General features: G+C 66.1%; 2 protein-coding genes across 2 annotated transcripts; both read left to right on the forward strand.

Annotated features, from left to right (window-relative positions):
• The first annotated feature begins 797 nt into the window (after nucleotides 1–797).
• SEPTIN12 (septin 12) lies at nucleotides 798–11,579 on the forward strand. Its single transcript, XM_050317647.1, is given in 13 exon segments — nucleotides 798–824; nucleotides 826–901; nucleotides 3,222–4,012; nucleotides 4,015–4,288; nucleotides 8,945–9,133; nucleotides 9,497–9,625; nucleotides 9,777–9,858; nucleotides 9,951–10,088; nucleotides 10,310–10,427; nucleotides 10,504–10,599; nucleotides 10,714–10,810; nucleotides 11,051–11,102; nucleotides 11,205–11,579. Coding segments are annotated over 13 exon segments (2,214 nt in total). The 3' UTR covers nucleotides 11,350–11,579.
• A 676-nt stretch (nucleotides 11,580–12,255) lies between these two features.
• Nucleotides 12,256–13,462, forward strand: LOC126641243 (myeloid-associated differentiation marker homolog). The gene has a single exon (XM_050317739.1). The coding sequence runs from the start codon at nucleotides 12,425–12,427 to the stop codon at nucleotides 13,289–13,291; it is 867 nt and encodes a 288-aa protein (XP_050173696.1). The 5' UTR covers nucleotides 12,256–12,424; the 3' UTR covers nucleotides 13,292–13,462.
• Nucleotides 13,463–14,223: the final 761 nt, after the last annotated feature.

Genomic DNA, 14,223 nt, shown 5'->3' on the forward strand with positions numbered 1-14,223 from the left:
CACATCTGCTGCTGATTCCATCCCAGGTTGGGGCTGGGACAGGGTTGACCCTTGGCAGCCAGGCTGGGAGGGATGGTGCCCCCCACCCTGGGCTAAAGGGGGCAGCCCCAGGGCAGCCTCTCACCCTGAGGTGCTGCCTGAGTCACCGTGTGGGCAGGAGTGGAGTCCCCCAGGCGGTCCTCAGGATGCTCCAGGAGTTCCAGCACGGGACACAACCCCTGGCAGGTACAGCATCACACCAGAGGGTGGTGACACTCCAACAAACCCCCTACACACCCACCTGGGAGGCAGTGATAGGCAGCCCTGCTTGCTCCGACCCATCTTCCTCCTCTTGCTCCAGGACGGAAATTCCTGGGGGAGCAGAACTTGTGGAGCACAGCCTGCCTGGGATCCACAGCCTGCCTGGGACCTCCCTGCCCCAGCCTGCCCAGAACCTCCACCCCAGCCTGCCTGGAACTCCCCTAGCCTGGCCAGCCCTCCCTCACAGCCTCTCTGCCCGGGACCCCCAGCCTTCCCGGGGACCCCCAGCCTGGGGCTGCATTATCCCAGTGCCCCGGGATGGGGGTGGGGGCGGCAGGGCCGCGGGAGCTCCGGGAGCGGGGCCGGCCGAGGCGGGGGTCTCGGGCCGGGGCGGGGGCGCAGGCGGGACCTCCCCCCTCCCTTTCTCTTCCCCTCCTCTCCCCTCCCCCGGCCGGTCCCCTCCTCCTTCCCCTCCCGCCGAGGGCAGCCGGCGCCGGCCCGTCCCATCCCGGGGCTCGGTGGGCTCCGCTCCGCTCCCCCGGCGCTGCCCCCACCCAATGCGGGTGTCCCGGGTGGGCGGCAGCCCCCGGCCCCCCCCGCCCCGCCATGGCCCGGCTCTCCGTCAAGGACCACCTGGACGGGATCCTCTCCGACTTCGAAGGTGCGGCCGGGGCTGCGAGAACCCGCGCGGGGGACCCCCCGCTCGGGGCTGGCTGTCGTGGGAGGAAGGCGGGACCCCCCCACGGAGGGGAGGATGCTGCTGGGTGGGCGTCTTGGGGGGCTGCGGTGCTCCCCCCGCCTCCCGGAGGCTGGTTATGGGGAGGATGCTGCTGGCTGGGCTTTAGGGGGGCTGCAGTGCCCCCCAGGGGGTGAGCAGCGTGCGCGGGGTATCGGCCCGGGGGAGATGCTGCTGGGCTGAGGCTTGGCGGGGAGTTGAGCGTGGGGGGGGGCTACTCATCCCCCCGGGAGCTGGATGTGGAGGGGGAGGGCAGTACCCTCTGGGGGCTCCGCATCGTGGGGAAACGGGAGGTCCCCCCCCAGACTGGGCATCTTGGGGGGGCTGCGCTCCCTCTTTGGGGGCTGAGTATCGGGGGGTGGTGCTGAGCTGGGCGTCTTGTGGGTGCTGAGCATCGTGGAGAGACGGGATCCCCTGCGGACATCGCGGGGGGGCTGTTCTCCTCTCCCCCCACAGCCCGGGGGCCGAGCGTGGTGGGTGCGTGGGTGCTCTCGGGGCGGGGTGGGAGGCGACCGCGGGGTGGGCAAGGGAGGCTACCAAGCGCTGCAGGGAGGGCGGGGGATGTGTGTGTGGACCCCCCCGTGTTCGCGTGGGGGCGGGTGCGCGCTCCCCGTGTGTGCGCGCTCCCACCCGCGGGCCGGGGGCTGCGGGGGGCTGGGCCGGGGGCGGGAGGCGAAACCCGACCCCGGGGCTGCTGCTGCCCTCGCCGGGGAGGAATGTGTGCACCTACCCCGAGCATCTTAACCCCACCGCTGCCGGCTGACACCCCCTCAATCCCTGCCAGCGCTCCCAAATTCCCCGCCATCTCCCCCAAACTCCCTGCCATCCCTCAAAGCCCCCTGTTAAACCCCTAAATCTCCTGCCACCTCCTCTTCACCTCCCAACATCCCCCAGAGCCCCCTGCCATCCCCCTTTCACTCCCTGCCACCCTGCACACCCCCTGCCACCCTTCAACCCCCTCCACCTCCCACCCCCACCTTGCCCTGCATCCCCCCTACTGCTCCTCCTGTTCCCTGCCTGTCAGGGACACCATCTGGGATCTGGTTGAGAATGGGTCAGGGGCCAGAGGCCTGTTTGGGGTGAAAGGAGGCATTTTGGGGTGCCCCGGGCAGTGCCAAAGCAGAGAGATGGATTGGGGAGGGGGTCGCCGGCCCCATGACCCCGTGGCCCCCGGCAGCCCGGCCGGTGGGGCCGGGCAGGACTGGCTGCAGAAATACCTGCCCTGGGGAGAGCTGTGATTAGCAGCGGCCACAGCCCGGCCTCTGACCCCTGCCCCGCCCCGGGCACGGGGGGAGCTGGGGAGGGGATGGGACCCCCACAGCCCCACTGCCCCCCGCACCGTGGCCAAGCCGTGGGGCTGAGGAAAAGGAGGGCGGCCCGGAGCCAGCGGGTGCTGTGCCGGGGCAGGTCGGTGCATGTGCCAGTGCAGTGGGGATGATGCAGGGGTGCAGTGTGGGCCCCCCCAACCCTCCCTGCAGGGAGGCAGCCACCCGCCGCTTGGCAGAGGGGCTGAGGAAGCCTTGGGGGGGACGGGACTGGGCCTCCCGCTCTCCCCCCGGGGCCACGGAACCGGCTGCCGGCACCGCACCGTGCTGCTTTGGCAGCGCTGGCAGCAGCACGGCTCCAGGGGGGCCGGGAGGGGTTGGAGGGACACAGTGGGGGCTTCATGGGTGTCAGACCTGGGGAGAGAGGGTCCCCACCTCTGAGGCTTTGCACTGGAGCCAGGCCCTGTAATACCCACGTTGAGGTTGGGGGATCCGTGTGGGGGCCACGTTCACACCCCCGGGCCGTGCTGTGGGCTCCTGGCTGCTCTGAAGCCGCATGGGAGGCAGAGCTGTGCCGGTCCTGCTGCGGGAGGTGATAGCTCTGCCTGCCTGCCATCAGTAGGGTTAACGCCCTGTAAAGGGCAGGAATCCTTCCCATCCCGACTGCTGGATGGATGCAGGGGGAGAGGGTCGGGCGGGGATCTGGTTACTCGGCCGGATCCCTTACAGGGGGAATAAAGCGGGCAGTGTGTGTGAGGACAGCCGGAGGCACGGCCACCCGGGCGAGATAAACCTGGGAACAATGATAAAACCTGGGACAACGCAGCAGGGCTGGGAGGGAGCTGAAAACCGGGAGGGGTCCTGGGTGGGACCAGCTCACAAGCGAGGGGCACCTCCGGGTGCTGGGGGCAGAGATTGGCGGGTGCCATCAGGTGCCACTCTCATGCCACTCTCATGCCATCATCTCTCTCTGCCCACAGCGCTCAAGAAGTCGTTTGAGGCAGAGGATGGGGATGAGGCGCCCGGCTCCCCGCTGGTGTTCCCGCTGTCCTCAGGCACTGGCGAGAACCATCGGCCTCTGCAGCCCAGCCCCCCACCCTGCTCGGGCACTGCCACCGGCCCCAGCCCAGCGCCCAGCCCCGTGCTGCGGACCCGACTCAGTGCCAGCCTTGCCACTGGCCGAGCCAACGGCACTGCCGGCACCGGCATCGCCCGCACCGCCTCCTTCCAGACCCGCCAGGCCTCTGCCGCGGGGCCGGGAAGCGATGGCGAGAGCCTGCGCAGCTCGTCCTCCAGCCTGGAGAGCCCTGCACCCACCAGGCCCCTCCTGCCACCAGGCTCCCCCCCAGCCACCAGCCCTGGCCTGAAGAAGGTCCCATCCCATGGAAGCGTTTTCCCAGTGGAGCTGGATCACCCTCTCTGCGGGGCCACCGCCAGCCACGGCTCGCTGCCAGCGCTGGACCTGCACATCGCCGAGGAGCCAGGGACCCCCGGGCCGGACCCCTCACCATGGGGCACCCAGAGCCCTGCGCCCCAGCCTCGCACCCACCAACCTTCCTCCTCCTCCTCCTCCCTGGCCCCATACAATGGCACAGAGGCAGCGCCAGGGCTGCCCACAGTCCCCGAGGGGCCGGGGGGATGGGACGCGGCCCCCCGCATGCTGTCCCGGCCACAGCTGAGGGTCACCCTCAGCGCCAGCCCCATCCCGTCCCGCCGGCACCCACCGCTGTGCTGGGGCCAGGGGGAGGCAGCCCCGCCCCCGCCACCCCCTCCCTGGTGAGGGCCGAGGGGCTGCCCCCACTGCCAGCCCCCCAAGCCGCCACCTTCAGGCTGGTGTCACAGCCACAGACGGTGCAAGTGAGCTCCCAGCCCGCCTTCCTCGGGGGGCTGGTGCTGGTGCCAACGCTGGGGACACCGGCAGCGCCCCGTGGAGCCAGAGGGAACTCCTCCAGCACCGTGATGGTGGGACCACGGGGACCCTGCGAGGTGGCAGCAGCTCCCAGCAAGGCTGCAGATGGCAGCGGGGCAGCGGGGACACCAGAGCACGGTAGGACTCGCTTCCTCTTCTGTCCCCTCTCGTCATCAAGACCCCTTGGTGGGCGCAGCGTCGCTAAAATACCCCCACTGCTGACGCCGGGGAGAGCGTGGGTGAGGAGTGACGGTGGCTCTGGGGACAGAAGGAGCTCTGCCAGCTCACTGCTCCTCATGCCGGGGGGCCATGGAGAGCGTTGGATGTGGGGGGGCCGTAGAGCACGGAGCCGAGCTCAGTGCTGGCAGCACTCCCGGCCCCGGGGTGCCTGGCGAGCTTCCCGCGCCGCCCCGGCGCTAATTGTTTTTCCCGGCACGGGGAGACAGGTCGGGACACATGTGCCCCATCGCGCCGGGCCCCGCGCGTGCCGCCTATCGCCGGGATCTTGTCCCGCGTCCAGCGCTTTCTTCCCCAATCTCCCCTCCTTGCCTTGGCACGGGGAAGGATCCTGTTCCTCCCTTCCCGTGGGGCGCGGGAGGTGGCGGGGGGCCAAGGCGTGCTCGGCGCACACCGAGCGCCACGGGGAACGATGCCGGGCTCCCCGGCGCTGCCGTGCCCCCGGCTCCCTCTATGCCGGGATGGGCTCTGCTAAGCCCGTGCCCGTCCCCACTCATGGGGTGGAGGATTCCCCGTGTTCCCCTTCCCGGCGGCTTGTCCAGGAGGGCGCCGGGGTGGCCGAGAGACGGCCTCTGCCGCCGGGGCTCCCTGTTTGGGTGCTTGGGGCTCCTTGCCCGTCTCGCTGGGCTGTTGTGGAGCCGCCGTCGCCGGGCCCTAAGTACTGACGCTGCAAAGGCATCCATACATCTGCTCCGGGCGGCGGTGAATCATCCCCCAGCAATGCCCGTGCGCTGCCCAGCCAGCCCGGCTGCCCCGCTGCCCGCGGCACCGGCCGGGAGAAGGGACGGGGCTCCGGACGAACCGGGGTCATGAGGACACGGGGGAACAGCGCCTGAGGCTGAGCTTCTGAGGTGATAGGGAAAAGATATGATGTTCAGGGCTGAGCCAGGGTCATGAGGACACACAGGGACAGTGGTTGGTCCTGAGGCAGGGTGACAGGGACATGGGGACACAGTGCTCAGTGCCAACCTGGGTTAAGGAGGAGATGGGGACAGTGCTCAGGGCTGTGACAGGGACACGGTGCTCAAGACCAAGCCAGGGTGATGTGGAAATGGGGACATGGTGCTCCAGACTGATCCAGGGCTATGGTGACACCGGAACACTGTGCTCAGGGCCGATCCAAGGTGATGGGGACACACGCAGTGCTCAGGACGGAGCTGTGTTGATGGCAGGCAGTCGAGCGTGGCGTGCCCAGGCTACGGGGTGGGACAGGAGCCAGCGGGCAGCGTGTGGGCACCCGCTGCCCTGCAGATGGCCCGGAACTGGCAGGGGACTGGCAGATGCTGCTCAGGCACAGCGGTTTCTCTGCCAGGAAGAGGTGGGAACGATCTGTTTCCTCTCCCGGGAGGCCACCCCGGCCCCCAGCCACTGACACCCGTGGGTGGCCTCGAGGTGTCGTGGCACGCTGGGTCGGTCCCACACCCCGTGGGAGGAAGCTCCAAGTGAGCCGGCGGCCGCCCTGTTTCACTTCCACGCTGGGTCGCCCACGCAGGGCCTGGGGCGAGGAGGAGGAGGAGGAGGAGGAGCGGAGGAGGAGCCGTGGGCCGTAGCCGTCCTCCGCCTTGCACCCCAGGAGCCATTTGGCCCCAGTGACCAGCTCTCGGCAGCAACAACCCCGGCTCTGGCCGGCTCGCCCAGGTAGGGATGGTGTGGTGGCACCGGGCAGGGCGGTGTGCGGGCAGGGGGGTGCTGTCAGCGGGGCTGGGTGACTGTCCCTGGTCCCCAGTCCCCAGCAGTGCCGCAGGCGCAGGGTTTCGCTCGATGGTTCACTTCTGCTTCTGCTCACTGACGGTCCTCAGCCACCCCCATCCCTGTCCCAAGGCTCCCTCCTGCACCAGGCAGACGGGGGCTGGCTCTGGGTCTGACTGCACATGGGGATTGTCACCACTGTCCCCTTGGGATGTGCTTGGCACTGGGACAGGCACCAGCGTTCCTGGGTCATGCTGGGCTGGGCGGGTAGAGCTGTGGTGTGGCTGGTGTGGGGGGTGCATCCCCAAAATCCTCCATCCCTCTGCCAGAGGGGTCAGCTCCCTTGTGCCGGATCCGAAGCCGCCGTTTCCCCATCCCATGTCCAGTTGGGTGAGGTGGCAAACAGCGGGAGTGGGAGCTGCACAGTGGGAGCTCCTCTCCTGGCTCATGCTCTCCCAGCACCCTCCACCCTTGCAGCCTTATTACAGGCTTCCCTGGGAACTGGCCAATTAACCCCGCATCAGTAATTAAATGCATGGAGGAGACCACGGACCTGGGATTACTTGTCCCTGCCTGGAAAATAAGAGCATCTGTGATGAGTCCTGGAACAGGTCTGGCTGCAGGAGCCATTTGCCCCAGAGCTCCGTTGGGATGCTGAAGAGCTTCCTCGTGGCCACCCAGCTGCTGGTCATTGCTGATGGGGTGTTTTGGCACCAAGGGCTGGGGCAGTGGGGGCTCTGGTCCCGTGGGGGAGGCATTTGTGACTGCAGCACCCAGTGTCACCCCTCGGCTCCACCAGCCGTGCCCTCCGGCTGTGGTTGTCTCCTTGGTGCTGCCACTGGCACAGCACAGGGAGATGGCTGAGCCCCTGCAGTGGTGCTGCACTCTGGGGACCACCCTGGGATGTTGAGAGGTGCAAGCACTAAATCCTGCCTGCTCCCTGCCTGCAGTGTCCAGCCATCTGGGATGGCTCCAGGCAGTGGCTGCATCACTTGGTTCTGGATCTGTCCTGGCAACTTCCAGGGCTGGCAGGGACCAGGAAGTGAGGCTAGGGTGGGTGTGCCAGTGTCCCCCAGGAACAATGGCCTGTCTGGATGACAGTTGACAATGGTTCTCAGGGTCCCCTTCCTGATGGGGACACCCCATCCCGTCCCCCTGCCTGCCTGTGGAGCACCCCATCAGGACAGGCAGTGCTGGGTGGGTGGATCCCCACAAGAGTGGGTACCCTGCCCACTATCAGGCCCCCCCAGCTGGGTGTCACTGCTGTCACCAGGAAATCCATGGCTGTTTCACCACTTCTGAGGAACACCCCGACCCACATGCAGCTGGCACATGTGACGCTGCTGTCCCCAACCCTGCCATCGCCCTGGCCAGGTGCCCACACAGTGGGCACAGGGTGCTGGGTGCCTCCCCCGCCATCTGGGTGCTGTTGCCATGGCAATGGGTGTGTTCAGCTCCATCATCTGTAACCCGGATTGGCTCAGGTTGGCCCCTGCCCACATGTCCCTTGTCCCCTGGCTGCGTGGCACACGGACACAGCCTCAGCAGGACACTCGGCAGCCTGGGCCATCACAAGCTGCCACTCCAGCCTCGCTGGTGCCAAGTGCCGGCTGGCACATACGGGGGAGGCTGTGGCGTGGGGGGACGCAGGCGCCGTGGGGCACTGCGGCAGTGGGGCGGGTGGCAGGGCCACCACCCTCATCCCACCCTGCTGTGCCAGGGCTGGGCACAGGTGCTCCTGGGGTGGTCCCTGGTGCCAGGGAGCGTGTGGGTGCCAGCAGGGATGGTACCCACAGTCAAACACTCCCACTCCCCTTCAGTGCCACTGCAACTACCCAGGGGGGTGGTCTGCATCCACGCAGGCCTGGCTGGAGGCTGAGGTGGGCACAGCAGGGTCGGTGCGTTCTGCACTCACCAGTCAGCCGGCAAACTGGGCACAGGGGCTTGGCTGTGGCAGGGAGGGGGCTGCGGGAGGCGGGATATTGCCATGCTAGTCATGCGTGGGAGCGGCAGCCGAGCCGGAGCCGGTTTGGTGCCAGCCGGGAGCTGGCGGAGGGAAGGGGGCCGGGCTGCGGCGCTGCTGGGGCTGGAGATGCTGGTGGCACCCGGGGGACCCCCGCCGACCGTAGCGAGGAGCTGAGCGAGGGCACCGCGGCGCCGAGGTAGGATCTGAACAATGGCCGTGCTGGGAAGCAGGAGGAGGAGGAGGAGGAGGAGGAGGAGGAGGAGGAGGAGGAGGAGGAGGAGGAGGAGGAGGAGGAGGAAGACAGGGATTGAGGGCCCCCCAAGCTGCCGCACAAGCGGCTGGAGCGGGTTCAGGGCTCCGGTGGCCCCCAGGCTGGAGCACGCTCTGTGCACGGTCCCCCGGACAAACCCCTGTCCCTGGGGCTCAGGGTTGTGCCGGTGAATGTACTGCGCTCTCCGACACCCCCAGTGCCCCTTGCCCAGCAGTGACCGATGCCCGGGTACGATGTGCGATGGCACTTCCTGCCCCAGGCCGGGAGTCCTCTGGGTGTGCCGGGGCCGGAGCGGTGCTTCGGGAGGTGGCCTTGGCATGGGTGGCGGCATGGGCTGGGCAAAGGAAGCTGGCCATGGCCACTGCTGCCCGATGCCACATCGCAGGGCAACCAGGGGCATCGGGGTGGGGTGGCCCAGTGGCACAGCCACCCCAAAGATGCCACTGGCACCTCTTCAGAACCCTCAGTGTGCCAGGGGGTGGCGTGCTCGTGTTGCCATGCTGAGCCTCTCCAGCTGCCAGGAATGTGCCGGGACTCTGCCCGCCGGCGCGGCTGCTGCTGGGGCAACGGTGTCAGTAGAGGGGTGGGCACCAGGGCCTCCGGGCTCATCTGCCTTTGCCCACCTGTGCAGGGAGCAGCCTGGAGCCCGAGGAGTGCAGCATGGAGCCACCGGCCGTGCCGGAGGAGGAGGTGCCCGTCACCGTGGCGCCTGGCCCGGTGGGTTGCCAGCTCTTTGGATACGTGGGAATTGAAGCCGTGCTCGACCAGATGAAAATCAAAACCATGAAGACGGGCTTCGAGTTCAATATCATGGTTGTGGGTGAGCATTGGGTCCAGGGTTTGCTCCTGGCTGGGGTGGGAATCCTGGCTCTGAGTCTGCCATGCCAGGGAAATCATGTTTTTAAGGGGTTTTAAGGAAATTTAAGGGATTTTAAATTATTTAAGTAGCAAACAATTGAAGAGGAGCAACAACTATGACATCCCATATCAGCATAATATAGTGATGCTGTTGGTGAGCTCATCCCAACCTCCTGGATGCTCCCAAATGGACACTGAGATATTACAGCCTTAGGGAATAAATTTATTTGGGAGGTACATTGAACTAGCCCAACCTCTGGAATGCTCCCAAATGGGTACCGAGGTGTTACCACCCTGGGGGACAAACCTGCTGGTGTCCCCTCAGGGCAGAGTGGGCTGGGGAAGTCCACGATGGTGAACACCCTCTTCAAGTCCAAGGTGAGCCGCAAATCCTCGCAGCCTGGCCAGGAGGAACGTATTCCCAAGACAGTGCAGCTCCAGTCTATCACCCACGGTAAGGTTATCGCCATGGAGCCATGTCCCACCGACACTGGGGAGAAACAAAGGACCAGGGGGAGGTCTGAGGGCAGCCTCTGACCCCCCTCCCCCAGTCCTCTCCTTCTCCCAAATGCTTCATCCCACTGACCCACCTCTCTGCCCCATAGTCATCGAGGAGAAGGGGGTGAAGATGAAGCTGACAGTGACGGACACGCCGGGCTTTGGGGACCAGATCAACAATGAGAACTGGTAGGACACAGTGGGGTGCAGGAGCTCAACTCAGTGCATGACACTTTGGGGTGGGGATTGAGCTCAGATGCTGTCCCCCAATTTGTCCTCAGCTGGGACCCCATCATCAAATACATCAACGAGCAGTACGAGAGGTACCTGCGGGAGGAGATCCTCATCACCCGTAAGAGGAAGATCCCAGACACTCGGGTCCATGGATGTGTCTACTTTGTCCCCCCCACGGGTCACTGGTGAGTCCTCACTTGCAGCACCCATGGGGTGATGGGGTCACCCCAGGGTGATGGTGATGGGGTCACTCTGAGGTAATGGTGGTGAGGTCATCCTGGGATGGGTGTGTCACCCTGGGGTGATGATGGTGGGGTGACCCCAGGGTGACGGGGTGATGGTGGCGGGGTCACCCCACGATGGCAGTGGTGGGGTCACCCGGGGTGATGGTGGTGGTCCTTGGCAGGCTGCGCCCACTGGATCTGGAGTTCATGCGGCGGCTCAGCAAGATTGTCAACGTGGTGCCAGTGATCGCCAAAGCCGACACACTCACCCTGGAGGAACGGGCAGAGTTCAAGCAGCGGGTGAGGACGGGTCCCCGAGGCACTCCTGGGGTGCCCCATGTATCCCCAGCCCCGGCTCAAGTCCTGCATCCCACAGATCCAGGAGGACCTGAAGACCCACGCCATCAGCGTGTACCCGCAGGAGGACTTTGACCAGGACCCTGAAGACAGGGCACTGAATGACAGGATTCGGGTGAGTGCCAGGATGCCAGGACTGGGGGTGCCAACCCTGGGGAGAAGGGTGGGGGAGAAGCCCACTGGGGCAGCCCAGAGCACCCGGGGTGAGCACAGCCCTCTGCACCGGCAGGAGAAGATCCCCTTTGCCGTGGTGGGGGCAGACCAGGAGCACCAGGTGAATGGCAAGCGGGTGCTGGGCCGCAAGACCAAGTGGGGCATCATCGAAGGTGAGTGGAGCCCTTTGCACCCCCAGCCCTCCTGTGGGGGCCTGTGGGGCTGTGGGGAGCAGCACCCAGGGGTGCGTCCCTGCCTGGGTGGGTGCTGAGCCCACAAATGCGTCATGGAGCCATGCTGGTGCTCCAGTGGTACCTGGAGCATGTTGGGATGTGCTCCCTGGGCATCTGCCCACCACCATGCCCTCCTGCCCGCCCACTACCCACCTGCTGCCCCTCTACCTTGCTTTGCAGTGGAGAACCCAGCACACTGCGAGTTCCCCCTCCTGCGGGACCTGCTGATCCGGTGAGTGGGGGACTGCGCAGGGGGTGCTGGAATTCCTGGTGTGACAGCAGGGCAGAGGGGACAGTGACATGATGCCCTTCCTCCCCTTGCTACCCTGAGCAGGTCACACCTGCAGGACCTGAAGGACATCACCCACAATGTCCACTACGAGAGCTACCGCGTGCGGCGGCTGAACGAGAGCAACCGGCCGGTGCTGAGCCCCCTCAACGGGCTGCCTGGCAAAGGTGAGGGTGGCAGCCACCTCTGAGCCACCTCATGCCCCCCAGAGCCACCACTGGACCCCGTGGCAGTGCCCGCTCCTGCCCACCATGGCTATGCCCAGACCCTGCCTGGGGTGAGGGGCCCATGTTAATTTGGGGTGAGGCATCCCCTGACAGAGCCCAGCTGCCCCAGTGTGGGCCCCACATCCCCAGGCTCTGCCATGGGCACAGACCCCATGGACCCTGTGTGACATTAAAGGTCAGGCTGGAGCCTTCAGCCTTTGCCATCATCCTCCTCCTGCTGCACTCCCCACCTCTGATGTGCCACCACTCTCCTGTGCTGCTCCGGGATGAGACCTCCCCAGACACCCTGGGGAGGTGGGGGTGCTGCCCGTGGGGTGTGCCAGGGGGGGCAAGGTGCGGGTGCCCTCCCCATGGTCACCTCACCTGTCCTGCCCCGTGACAACAACTGGCATAACTGGACTTTGAGCCACTTATCAGGTAGTGAAGGTGCCGGGAGGGGTGTGGAGGTGCCGGGAGGGGTGTGGAGGTGCCAGAGGGGTGTGGAGGTGTTGCCTTCAAGGGTGTGAGGGGGCTACACCCTGCTGTGGCACCCCCTTCCAAGGGCACCCAGCACTGGGTTCAGCCCCTAACCCCTTCAGGTGAGCCCAGTGGGTGCTGCCCCGCTGGCATCCAACCCTGGCACTCTGTGGGGATGGGGTGTCAAGGGGATTGCCCGGTACTCCTGGGGTGCCTGAAAGGCCCCTTTGTGCCTCCTGCCGTGGGCGGGGCTGGGACACGGTGCCAGGAAGGTGGCACATGTTGTTTCCTGCCTGCCCCAGCCACACCGTGGGGCTCGACATCACCGCCAGCACCGGCACCCTTTGCCCAGCCCCGCGTTAATGATCCACCCGCCGGCGTGGCCGCCAGCCCCCGGCAGCCACCTGGCCGGCTGTGCGCGGTGGTGGCGGCAGCAGCCGGGGGTCCTCGGCGCAAGTGGCTCGGGGGGGCTGGCAGCTCCCTGCCCCGCGCCCCACCCCTCCGCGCCGGCACTCCGATAAGAGCGGCTGCCGGCAGCACCCGTTCCCCGGCGCGGGCGCGGCTGGGAGAGCCGGCGGGACCATGGCCGTGGCGAGGGTGAACCTGCGCGCCCTCACCTCCTGGGTGGGCATCGCCCGGCTCTTCGCCGTCGTGCTGTCCTGCCTCACCTTCAGCTTGGTGGCCTCCACGGGGAACTTCGGGGATGCCTCGGGGACGTGGTGCATGTTCACCTGGTGCTTCTGCTTCGTCGTGACGCTGCTGGTGCTGCTGCTGGAGCTGCTGGAGCTCTACCCCGTGCTGCCACTCTCCTGGGACGACTTCACTTCAGCTTTCTCCATGCTGGCGGTGCTGATGGTCTTCACCTCCTCGGTGGTCTTCCCTGCCACCTTCATCAGCAGCCCCTGCAGCAGCAACCAGTGTGCCCGGCAGGCCGTGGCCACCACCACCTCCTTCCTCTGCTTCCTCGCCTACGCCGTCGAGGTGGGACTGACCCGCGCCAAGCCCGGGGACATCAGCAGCTTCCTCTCCACTGTGCCCGGGCTCCTCAAGGTCTTCGAAGCCTACGTGGCTTGTCTTATCTTCTCCTTGCTGGATGATTACAGTCCCAAATCCGGCCTGCTGTGGTGTATCGCCGTCTACTCCATCTGCTTCATCTTCACCCTCCTCATCATCATCTTCACCATCGGCCGGTGCCTCGCCTACTTTCCCTTCCCCCTGGACAAGGTGCTGGTGGGGTACAACTTCCTGGCCCTGCTGATGTACATCACTGCCACCGTCATCTGGCCCCTCTACAGCTTCAAGGGACGGCCCCGCCCCGAATCCTGCGGCAGGAACTGCCCGTGGGACAAGCACCTGGGGATCACCTTCCTCACCATCTTCAACCTCATCGCCTACTTGGTGGACTTGGTCTACTCCAGCAGGATGGTCTTCATCAGGACACCTTCCTAAGGGCTTTGGGTGGGGTGAGGGCTGGGTTGAGGGCTGGGTGCCGGTGTGGGGCTGCCGGTGGAGCGGAGGAAGAGGCTGGATGCCTCGGAAAGCTCCTCCCTGCACCAAAGCAGAGCTGTGGGGCACTCCTGGGGTGTGCTTAGCCGGAGGCCCCATGGGCTGCACAGGTAGGGGGCTGGGGGGGCCACAGGGGACTACTGAAACCCTGGCGCTTGGGGGGGCTTTGGGATTAAATTGGGTAATTTTTCACTTGTTTCTGCCTCCTCTTTCTTCCCCTTCTCAATTTTCTGCAGGATCCTCCCGGGGGAGGTGAGAAACTGTGGGGCACCGGCAGCACTTGGGACCATGGGTGGCTGGGAGGCACCAGCAGAAGTATGGGAGGGTACCAGGATTCAGCAAATACTCTTTGTCCTCCTTGTTGACTTGGCACAGGAGTGAAGCAGGGCATGACCAGGAAAAGCCCAACCCGGATGCCTTTTCCTTGGCACCTGCACAGGGCCCTGCCAAACAGGTTCAGGAGGAATGTGGCTGCTGGGGGGGTCTGAGAGCCTGCCAGGTTCTTGTCACCAGCACTACCAGGTCCTCGTCACCACCACGGTCACCCCAGCTGGAGCCCTGCTGGGTTTGGTCGCAGCCACGTGGGCAGGAGCCCTGTGCCTGCTGTTTACCCTTTGGGGGCTGCTGTAATGTCCCCTCCCAGGGGAAAACAGGGCAGAGGTGTGGCTGTCCCCCAGTGCCACCAGAGCTGGGTGGTACTGACACATGTCACCAGGAGGATGGTGGCATTGCAGGCTGGGAAGAGGCAGCAGTGCAGTGAAGGCAGGGGAAGGCGTGCCCGCAGGCAGAGTTCCTGGCACTGTGCTCCCAGATGTGGGATGGGTGCCCATGGGCACCCTGGAAGGTTTTGGGGCCACTGTCCCCACGCTGTTCCT

Source organism: Myiozetetes cayanensis, unplaced genomic scaffold (genome assembly GCF_022539395.1).
Source record: "Myiozetetes cayanensis isolate MyiCay16 unplaced genomic scaffold, myiCay2020 scf20-37, whole genome shotgun sequence".
In the NCBI taxonomy this organism is placed as follows: domain Eukaryota; kingdom Metazoa; phylum Chordata; class Aves; order Passeriformes; family Tyrannidae; genus Myiozetetes; species Myiozetetes cayanensis.

What these genes read in the sequence shown, in the direction of transcription:
- LOC126641243 (XM_050317739.1), top strand. Translation starts at nt 12,425, where the DNA reads ATGGCCGTGGCGAGGGTGAACCTGCGCGCCCTCACCTCCTGGGTGGGC.